Source organism: Athene cunicularia (assembly GCF_003259725.1).
Source record: "Athene cunicularia isolate RWA chromosome 7 unlocalized genomic scaffold, athCun1 chr7_part1, whole genome shotgun sequence".
NCBI classification, from domain to species: domain Eukaryota; kingdom Metazoa; phylum Chordata; class Aves; order Strigiformes; family Strigidae; genus Athene; species Athene cunicularia.
Genome location: NW_020799107.1, coordinates 29,686,217 through 29,697,638, shown reverse-complemented (window position 1 = coordinate 29,697,638; position 11,422 = coordinate 29,686,217). Strand labels below are relative to the sequence as shown.

At 38.3% G+C, this 11,422-nt stretch overlaps 1 protein-coding gene across 1 annotated transcript in view; it reads left to right on the top strand.

Moving 5' to 3' along the window:
* Positions 1-2,575: 2,575 nt before the first annotated feature.
* The window catches only part of ACTR3 (ARP3 actin related protein 3 homolog), a 26,090-nt gene continuing 17,243 nt past the window's right edge, over positions 2,576-11,422 (top strand). Inside the window, exon 1 of the mRNA XM_026852729.1 lies at positions 2,576-2,625. Within this exon, the coding sequence (XP_026708530.1) occupies positions 2,591-2,625 (35 nt within the window). The 5' untranslated portion in view covers positions 2,576-2,590. The remainder of the gene's footprint in view (positions 2,626-11,422) is intronic.

Below are 11,422 nucleotides of genomic sequence, written 5' to 3'. Positions count from 1 at the left end.
AGCATAATCATGCTTGTAGGTTTGGTTTTTTTTTTAATTAGTGCAGCCCTCACAGCCCATCTCATTTTGTGTAAGTGAGAACAGGACACGTAAATTATGTCAGCCTTGTGCTCTGTGCATATCAGTTGGGATCTCACCTAGGGTACTGTCGTGTCTACCGAAACGCAAGCAAGCAGACAGATAGCCCCTAAAAACAGGAAAAGAAGGAGGTTTTGAAAATACAACCAAAGCAGAAAGGTTGAAAGGAACTGCCATGGTTAGAACAGGCAAGGCTTTAAAAGGGCACAAATTTTCCAGTAAGTAATCTACAGTCCAAGGAGAATTTGCCTTTATCAGCAAAAGGGGGTGTCTTCCTACATGTCTTGTGCATGTAGCCACAGGTTCGTTTTGTTGATCCAAGTGGTGTTTTTGTGTGTGTGTTCGTTTTTGCCAGCTAAGATCGAGGGGAAGGAGATGGATAGAGGGGTGCCAGAGTTTTGCTTTTCAGCATCAGCCTGCACAGATTAGACAGATTTTAAGAAGTCCTTTCAAAGCACAAAGAGACCAAAGCACAGAAGAGGTTGGGGAGATCATGTGATCCCTGTCCTTTGAGACTTTAACAGGTTAGTCAAACTTTGTAGGGAACATCCAAGTACACGTTATACAGCTGGAGCTGGCAAATGGGTGAAGTCAGTGACTTGGCAGTCAGATCATGGGTGCAGCACAAATTCTTCCAGTGTTACATTTGTTATCTTGAAATTTGCATTCTTTTCTTAAGCAAACCTGATACCTAGAAAATAAGGTAAGTGATACCTGGTAAGAGCAGGTAAATACTTAATTGTGGTTTTAAAAAGCTACTTGGCTGAAGTAGTGTCCTCTGAATTACACAGTAAAGTTACAGGCATGGAAATGAAAAATCTGAGAGTTCAGTTTAATGTTAAAACCAGGATTATTTCTTTCTTTAATTGATAGCATTGTCTGGTTTAGTTTTAAGTATCTTCTTGTTTTGTTGGGAAACTTATAAAACAACATCGTGGACCTTATTGTCAGGGAGTTGTTGTCCATGTTAATACTGGACTTGATTTCACTTGGCTGCTGTGAGCCCCGTGTCCCTCAACAATGTGCTATGAAGTAGCACCTGTGTGCTGTTCTCTTCCATGTCCTTCAAACATTGGTAGATTTTTATGGTGGTCACTAACTTAGTGTGTGTGCTGTGAATGAGACTTCCTTCAGACTGTGGCATATCGAAGGATTACATGCATTTACATTAAAGTAAAAATAAAAAAAAACCCAAAACCAAACCAACATGGAATTATTTCCATAAAGTATGCGAACAACACACCAAAGAAAGAAAAAGACTGTTACTCGTTTTTAATCTCAGTAGGTTGCAGTCTTTTGCTCTGTGCCTTTTGGGTATTTGAGTAGTTCTTGCTGCGCGTTCTACGGGTGAACACAGTGCAGCCTGCAAGTCATGATTAAAAGCTCTTCCTATGCCACTTCAGAATTTAGCTTGATTAGGTTGACAAGTAGATTTTTAGCAGTGTCTTTCTGTGTGAATGCATTTTTTTTTCCCCCTTGGTATAAACTTGTGTAACACTGAATTAGCTCATTTGGGATGGCAGATAATTGCAGGTATTCAAATTAATGGCTCTTCAGCTGAGCTGAAGTAAGTGGCTGTGCAACCTACTGCGGTTCCAAAATGGAAACTTAATTTTAGCAATGAAAATGATTTAAAGAAAATAAGTACTTCCTATACCTAAACTTTCTATTTTCTATAGGCATGTTTGTGATTTTTTTCTGTGGCTGTCAGGTGGATCCATTCAGTACTTGAGTGTCACTGGTGATTAGCTTCTCAAATGTACCCCAGAGTGTTTTGTTGGTAGGGTTATGTATGTTGGTTAGCCTTCTCTTGAGTAAACTGGTTATGTGATTGTGTGGGGGAAAAAAGTGCTATTTGGCATCTTGCTTTCTTTTCTCATATACCAGGCTAGGCCCCTTTTTCACTTCCCTTACACAGGTTACAAAACCGGGTGTGTTTAGGTTTCTTTTCCTTCTTTTCTGAATACTGGGGGAGGATTAAAGGTGTTGGGGTTGTCTGGAGAGACTTGCTGTTTGTGGTGGGAGCGCAAGAGTCCCTCGATACCTCATGACAGTGGGTTCCCTCTGAGCTGAGAGTCTGGAAATCCTGAGCAGCCTCAATTTTTCAAGCTTTCTCGAGGTGAAGTTGCAAGTTGTTCTTTGGAACAGTGATATATATCTGAGAGTTTCTGGGCTGCTCAATTTCAATAACCAGTTCTGCTGTAAATGAAGGAAGGATAGACTTGGGCCCATGAAACCTTCAGAGTAGCTCAAGTTGGCTGGTGCTCAGGTAACATGCACAGTGGGGTGAGCTTTGCATTGGGGGACTTCTCTACAAACCCTACTTAGGTTATTCTTCAGGCAGCACCTCTATAGCTTCATGCTCTTAAAGTATTTATGGGTTGAGTGTCTTCCAATGTACTAAGTTATGACAGGATTACATTGTTTAGTTTCTTTTCTGGGTTTTGACCTGGTAGTGTAAATGAGTACAAGATCCATGAAAAGCTGCTAATGTTCAATAGACAGCAAAGATATGCAAGATGAGAAATCCAGTTCTATAAAAACAAGGTAAGGGGAAGTAACAGCCTCTATTTTGTTTGCTTTGCAACTTTTTTTAGTATCTTATACTAGACCTTGAAATGATGATTCTTTCTTAATGTTCCAGAGATGACATTTCCACAGATTTTTTTCAAATTATGATTTCTATCTAGTCTAAGTATTTCAGCACTGTGGTGTTCTTGCAGTTAGTATTTCAATTGGGTATCTTGTCATGACCTTTTGTGGGTTCCAGTGTTCATGAAAATGTTCTCTTTTGCGATGAATTTTCTCTGTTGTGTCATCCCAGAAGTAATTTTTCAGTATGGAAAGCATGAACAAAATAATTCCTTTATGGAATATGGAAAAATTCTTCAAGGATTTTAAGAGTGTCTTTTGCTTGCCAGTAGCTGAAGTGGTTAGGGAAGAAGGGGGAATGCTTCATCCTTAATGTGGAAAAAGGAGTTGTACTAGATTGAGAATTGTGGTTTAATTATTTTTTTTTTTTCTGAATAATTGCAAATAGGTTCTGAAGACCCATAATGACCTGTGGTGTCTCTTAAATGATCCTGATACATCACAGTCTGTAACACTAAATGCACAGTGTGCAACATAATTAGGAATAATAGCAATTAATTTAGGAATATATTCTTATACGTACACATTTTGAAATTCTATCATAGGAATCTGTTTATATCTTATTTGAATGTGTGTCAGAAGCCATCCATGATGCATGGTACCTTCCAGTCCTCCTGTTTCTGTTTTTCTTTTCGCCGCATCCCATTTACTGTATGTGTATATGTATTGGGAGGGGGGCACTTCTGAGTACAGGTCAAAACCACTTGCATCCATGGACTGAATCTGTCAAGCTAATGATAAATGAGCCACCTTCTGTGTACAGCAGAGCTCCTGCTCATGTGTGCATGGGAAGCTTGCACAGTCACTGACACCAGACTATGGCCCTGTCAGTGAAGGGAGGTTGTGGGACAGGGCAGGTTCCCTTCTTTCTTGTTTCTTTATTGTTGTTTAGTACCTGGCTTGAACGTTTTGCTCAAAAATCATGTTGATTGCATGAATCTGATGGACATCTGTTTGTCTACATTAGTTCAAAATACAGTTTCTAGGAGCTCAGAAAAACTGTACAAATTCCTGGGTAATAATCCATCTCCTCTATTATAGGAACATATAAGCAACTTTGCAGTTTGTTTTCTAGATCATGCAATTTAAGAGTTTCAGCACTTCATTTCATCATTGCAGACTTTAGGAAATGCACAAAGGCTTTGATGATTTCAAACTTTTTCTTTAATTTTGGGCAAACATTCTTTATTTAAAGACTTTAAGGATAAAATGTTAAATTCAAAGGTAAAATAACTAAAAACATATTTCAGTTTGTCCCTAATGAAATTCACAAGTTTTTTTAGCTCTGTGTAGGAAAAGGAATCTCTATTGCTTTACCTTTTAGTTTTTGGGTTGTTTTAATCACTGAACTAAAATATATTCAGGTGTACCAATCTAACAAAAATCATCCTCGGGTAGATACATAAAAATACCAATTTGCAAACTTACTAGGGTCCATGGCAGGATTATTTTAACCACCAAAATGAAGCATCTGTCCTTTCCAAATGCTAGTGCTGATATATTACTTTGTTTTTTTTTTTTTTAATCAGTTGTCAAGGAGGATTATATCTAAAATTGAAAAAGTCATAATTTCATTCACTACCTTCATGTAGGGTGTAACATAATTCTATTATTTTTTCTTTTTGTTCTGATCATGAGTTTGCATTTTTAAGACTAGACTTGGAAAAACTAGATAAATTTTAGTTGTGTGGGTTTTTTTTCTGGGGGTTTCCTCTTTCTCTATTATTCTCTTGTGGTCATTGCAAGTGTTTGCAGCTGTGCACAGGATGTGTTTTGACATTCTCAGTCTGTAGAGAGCAAGATGCAGACAGGAGGTTGTCTATTGATACTTTATTTTGATGGTACTCTGCTATCAACGAATGAATCAAAATTTTAATTCTTTAGCTGATACTATATCCGATCTATTTTTTCAGTATTGGCACTTTATTTGTCATGACTTGCCTTATATTTATCATGCTCTTTATCATTTGCAAGAACTTTCACAATATGACTGCTTGCGTATTTGCAGTCAGACTTCAGAATCTCTGTGATATTATTAAATGAGACCTGCTTTTTATATTAAATAAAATTCAGTGGTAAGATTTTTGTTCCAAGCATAGTGAAGCACTTTTTTCTATAAGACAAATGTTTCTAATTGGAAAATATTTTTTACTAGAAGTATGGTGTAACATGATAAATATATAAACTGGTGTTTTAATGCAAGCCTGTTCTTGATGGAAAACTTTTGGCTACCTACTGAAATGCTGAAGTGGTAACCATTGTGCTGGGTAGACTGGAAGCGTGCTGAGAGTGCCTGCAGTGCTTGCAGTGAGTGCAGTGCCTTTGCTCTTGTACCTGCTCTGTTTGTTTGGTTTCATCTTACCCTCTGCTCAGATTGGTGTGACTGGGGCAATGGCATAGTAGCTATTGGTTCAAAGCTGGAGCTCTCAAGTGCTGAAATTGTGCAAATAGTAAGCAGAGATGCTCAGCTTCTTTTTGATGTGCAATAACTGTACAGTTTTAGCTACTGTATTGAATTTGTTTGGAAAAATTTCCAAGTAAAGTCAGGTTTATATTGGCTATACTCAGATTTTGCCTATTTCGTTTCAAGTGCAGGTTTTATTTACTTGGAAATGATGTTTGTTAATTGAATTAATTCCTCCTTGTTTTATCTGTTGAAAAGCATGTATAGTTAATACCTTGTTGTTTTTTTTTTTGTTTTTTTTTTTTTTCTTCCTGATAAATGTCTGTATAATGTTAGTTTATTTTGGGCAAATGATGTAGAAAGTTGCCAAGTTAATTTCCCCCTTATAATAAGTAATTTGTACTATTAAGTAATTAGTCATGCAGACTTCCAAACTTCTGGGGCATTCTCTCCTCATTATTTGGAATATCACATGGAGTAGTCAGGGTGTGGAAGATGCTCAGAAAACTTACATAAAAATTAAACATAATTAAAAAAACATAGCAGCATAGGTTAGTGTTGTGTGGGTGTGGTGTAACACAGAGGCACTGTTAAGCCACTTGTTAAAATGAATTAGTCTAGGAGTCTCAAAGGAACCAGTAAGTAAAAAGAGAGCATTCTGTTTTTGCCAACACAAACTACTTTCATTATACAAAGATAATATCCAAAGCTGTTTGCTCTTCTTATTTTGAGGAAAACGTAGTCAAAGGAAAGCTAACTTTATTTTCTGTGGTAAAGTACATGTCAGCATTAAATATTTGGAATGGATTTTACAAATATAAATAAAATGGGCTAGTATTACAAATCGAGTGGTAATATCATCAGAATGCCTGAATTGGATTTTGTTTTAAATACTTAAATATGGGCTGGTTTTCAAGTGCACTTTTCCTGACTCAGTCATAAGCTTGAGTCTTCTGGTAGTAAGTGTACCTTATCTTCCTGTTTACTTTAAGGAGAAGAGAACTTTTCCAGAGTCAAACTGTCAATACGGTTGTTTGTTTATTTTTTAGTTTTGAAGCAAGTAAACATAGAGAAAATTTGAAAGTAGCTTCTCTTCTACTCCATCCAGATGTTAGTAAAATTAGAACCTGCACAACACGGTAGCTTTCTCTGTTCTCTGGTCTGGCGTAAAAACTGTCGCCTGCAGAATCTTATTACGATGCATGTGACTTTATTCTGAATGCTGTGTGACACACGCTGCTGCCGCCTCTGTTCCCCTTAGTCACGCACCTGGAGGGTTCCGCTCTGACTATTTGTGTCCATGACTGTTTTTTCACTACCCATTTCAGCTAGTTTTTACTAGTGAGCATTACAGTCATGTCTGTGCTTTGAGTAGTAGGTGTAGCTAGCTGCTGATAAAAGGTAGCACTGGATAAATATTCTATACAAAATCATAGATGCTTTTAAAGATGTTAGCCTTTTTTAGAGTTTTTTTCCCCTTGATTTGGGGAATAAGTGTTTGTTAGAAGCATTTCTCTTTCAGGCTGCTTTTGAGCTCGATTTTTAAATTGCACACCAATTTGCTTATGGTTTGTTTTACTGTGACAATTACAGTATGTGGTGAAGAAGTATTTGTTGTCAGGGTGAAAGTTCTTGTTTGAATGGGCTGATATTTAGGGGGGAAATATTGCAAGAAAATAGTTTCATATACACAGTGATGCAGTTAATTCCAACGCCAAGGTTGTAGACTGCCAGATTTGTAACATCTTTGGTGTCTAGGGTTCCCATATGTCTTTGAAATACCCCCTTTTACCATCCTTTTGATGTGTTGTTTCCCCTACAGTTTAACAAGATTGTTTACCTGAGAGCAATTATATTCTTGCATGCTTTTCCATTTATGGAGTTAGTTCTTTGGCTTTCGTTATTGATTAATTAAAGCATTTTTCATCAACAGGTGTTTCAAAACTTGATGGAAGCAGTTGCTATTTAAAAATACAATTAGTCAGAGCTTATATATATATATATATATATATAAGCTGAAGACAAAAATATGAAAGGCATGACTCAGTTCAAACTCTTTTACTATCTTGTGTTTTATCAAGGACATTTGAAAAGAGATAGTAAACTAATTTATTAATACAAGTCCCATTTTCCTAATATAATGAGTTCCTTCAGGGATTTCTGCTGCTGCTTAACCAGTTTGCACCCGATTCTAAACTTGGGACCTTTCTTAAAGGGGCAGGATGGCTTTACTCTTTCATCATCATTTTCTCATTATTTCACATTATGGGAATTTGAAAAATGAATGTTCCCTAGGCTTTTCAGTCTCATCTGGTGTACAAGAATGATGGTAGGAGCAAAGCAACAAATAAAAATGAAGGCTTGTTCAGGCTTTTCAGTAACATGAGGCTCTATGTATGAAGGGTAAGGGCTCATCAGTGTTCCAGAAGTTTTTCAGTTCTTTTTAAAGTGGTTTTGTTATCTGAAGACATCAGACTGTAAAAACACTGTATCTATGTTATAACAGGGAAGGATATTAAGCCCTTTTTGATGAAGTCTTTGATGGACAGATCATCTGTAAGGAGCTTGGGGATTGAAGACCAGAATCCCTTTCCATTCTGTTTAAAAACTTGGAGGTTTTGCCATTTGATTAACTTCATGCCCGTTTGAAGATACTGCCGTGTGTGTGTGTTCTCCTTAGCAACTCCCCACTTTCTGAGTTTTTCTGTAGTGCCTTCTACAACCTGCTCACTTAATTACAATTTTCCTAGAGTTAAGGTAACTTAGCCAGCAATTTATTTTGCTGCTGTATGCACACCTGCAACAAAGAATTTACATGCTTCAGCGAATTTAAGTTGCATCTGCACTATCCTGCATGCCTTCACACAGTGGCCTGCTGTCTAACTATGAAATTGGGTTTGCATCTTTTATCTTGAGTCATTCATAATAATGTTATTTACTTAATAGTAATTTAAAGATATAAGTAATGCTTGAAATTTCATTAATTGAAATATTGAAGTCCTCTTTTGGGAAATCTTTTTAATTGTTGCTCAGTAAAATTTGTTATGCAGCAAAGTATCAAGCTATGATGGAGATCTGCATAAACAAAGTTTATTTTAGCAAACAGATTCATGTACAGATATTATAATGGTCCTTGCTGGTGTTCAAGTAGTATAGATGGGGAATTTACTGCTGTGGTGTCTTGATAGAAGTGAGGTTATGAGGTTGGACTGAAATGGTGAGATTGTTTGCAGACCATGATAATGAAGGTGATTCCTGTGCAAAAGCAACAAACTTCATAAGATTCTTCACTGTTCTTTGTTTCACATAATTGAGGTCCCTGTCTGTTTCTAGAGTTTCTCGTTGCTCTTGGTTGATCCAAAGAAATGGCCCCATACAGCCTTTTTCTCAGTTAAATTCTTTGGCTCTAAACCCATTTAGATGGAAGAGGCTATGGAGTACACATCTCCCGCTGCCTGAGGATAAATGCAGTTTAACTTTGTGTAAAGCCTAATCCCATCGTTGAATGCTAGACTTGCTTGTAGCATGACCGCTTGGATGGCTTCTGGATGGGACTTGGTGAACAAGCTGTAGTATACACCAAGGCAGAATTTGAGGCCTTAAACACACTAGCTAACATGTATGCTGTACAGGTTACTGTGCTTGGGAAGCCCATTACACTTGCAAGGTGAGATACAGGGCAATGCATGTGTTGCACTTTGGGTAAGAGCTAGCACAGAAAGATTGCTGTGGCTCAGATGGTGGACTAATTTAGAACAGTCATGAAGAGACAGCAATGTGATGAACAAAACCAACAAAAAAATGCCCTCTGAATAAATACCTTTCTAAATATATTTGTTTTTCTAGCTTTATGCATCTTGAAGGTAAATCAGGAGACCATTTTGATTTCAGCCTAATCCTGAGTTTCTTTCCAGAGAGTTTCAAGTTTGTCACTCCCACTCTTGTTACTCCTCCCTCCTTGCAGAAAAGTGGTTTAATTTTCCGTATGTTTGTTTTTAATGTTTCATTGCATCTTTCCGGTGGGGCCAGTGTTGGAGGTATATCTCATTCATGTGTGCATTTAAAGAAAAGTTGTCCTATGCATGAAATTGCTTTTAGTCTGGGTCGTTAGAAGTAGCTGAGGGGTAGGCTGTAACCTGGATTTGTTCTACAGAAGTTGAAGATCAGGTGACATCTGTCCTCTAGTGCTCTTTTCTGTTAGTGCTTGGCTAACTCGAGTCTTTGGAGCTGCCAGCAAAATGACAAGGATACAACTTATCTTGGCACACCCCATTTCTGTTGTACCTCTCTGAGCAGCTAAGCAAGTGCATTGCTCATGAAGCATTTGTCGCACTATTCTTCACTCTTTTGTTAAAATTGCAGTTGTGGTAGAACTAGGGTGTGTAACTTGGGAGAACATATATAGCATGACATTTGTTGTGGACAGGAAAGAAGTGGAGCAAAGGTGCATGGTCATGGTTTGTGGTTTGCAGACGAGGTTCTGTTAATGACATTCTCATTAGAAGTTCTTACCTAAGTGCTGTTTCCTTTTGGCTTTAAAATTGTCTGCATGACTAACACATGAGTAACCTTCAAGTGACATTGCTTTCATGTCACAGCCTCAGAAACATCTATTCTAGGTGAGAGAGCACACATGAGAAATCCCATTAGTGCTGTTGAGAACATTGTGGAGAGCCCTTTGGCAGTTCTTCTAGAGATCTGTCAGGCAGATCAGTAGAGAGCTGCTTTATGATTTCAGACTGAGTTTGAGGTGGATTCTAGAGATTTCTCCACTGATAGTTAAGATGTGGATTGGTAGACTTGACTTAGAAGGGACCTTCATCAGTTGTTACCCCTACCCCATTTGTGATATGAATGTCCCCTACAAAAAAAATATGTTTTGTTTGTCACATCATTATATCTGCATAGGCCCAGAGGGTGTTGTGTGAGACCCCACTGCCTTTTGGAGAAGATGTTGCAGGGATGGGGTATATCAACACCTTATATGTTTATCAATAGATAGCATGGGGGTTGTGTGCGTGTTTATGGTTCTCTATATACCTACACATATGGAGACTGTGGACTGCTTTTGGATACTTTGTAGTGTATTTTCCAAAGTAAATCTGAAGGTCGTGATTCTCCAACAGTTTTTTTTTCCTGTGTTTGGTTTTTTTCCTTCTACTTAAAATGAGCTAATAGGTCTACAGAAACACTTCAAGTAGCTGAACATGGAGAAATAAAGGAAGACATCTGAATGGTCAGAGTTGAATTCAGGTTTTCACCTCTGGGATTTTGCAAGTCAGTTCGGTGTTACAGATTTTAATAGGAATCTGCTTATACTTTTATACTCATCTGTACAGTGCCTTGTTCTCTTACTGCTGAGTGCCCCAAATTCAGTGTGAGAAAGCTGAGTTCATGTCTCATTAAATGACATGTGCCTGCCTGTCTCCATGGAAGTCCCTCCTGCTACTCTTCAGTGCTATATAGTAAGGGAGAGAAGCTGTGGTTTACTGAAAAACTGTGATCTGGTATTGATTCTGCCTTATGATGTCTATAATATCAGGATTTTTTTCTGTAGTGGCAGTGATTGCTGCTCTGAAGAAGACAGGGTGTGCCCCATTCCCCTGTGAATCATACATTAGTCAGACACACTTTCCCTGTATGAACTGCTTGTGGAAACTGTATACTTGTGAAATCTAGCTTGCCCACAGTCTCCTTTTTCCTATGTAATTGAAATATTTACTTCAGGTGGCAGTGGTAGAATAGATCTGATCAGTCTGAATAAAGACTAATCTTTGCAAAAGTAAATCTAGAAAAAAAAAATTTTAATGTTAGATTGTGCATTTGGAGAACTGAAGTTTTTTATCAACTTTTATTAATTTTTGTAACCTACCTTTTTTGTCTGGGCTATTGCTTTTTTAAAGTCCATTTTAAGTCAGGAGTATCTCTGTATAGGTTTAGTTACAAAAATCAAGCTTACTGTTTATCAGGTGTATTACTGTGGTCCCTGGCTGCTGCCCGGAGCCTGTATGAACCCTGCAGAAGGCTGCTGGGCCTGCCAGCATGAAGCAGGAGGTAGCCATGGGCAAGTGGTGGTGGTATTCCTGATGCAGAAGGGAGAGTCTTGGTGCATTAGCTATGTGAAGCATTGTGTTGGAGACTACATATTGGAGACTTGCAGATACAATGCTTTAATATTCTGGGACCAAAAACCATGAGGGTTGCCGCCCCCCCCCCCCCCCCCCCCCCCCCCCCCCCCCCCCCCCCCCCCCCCCCCCCCCCCCCCCCCCCCCCCCCCCCCCCCCCCCC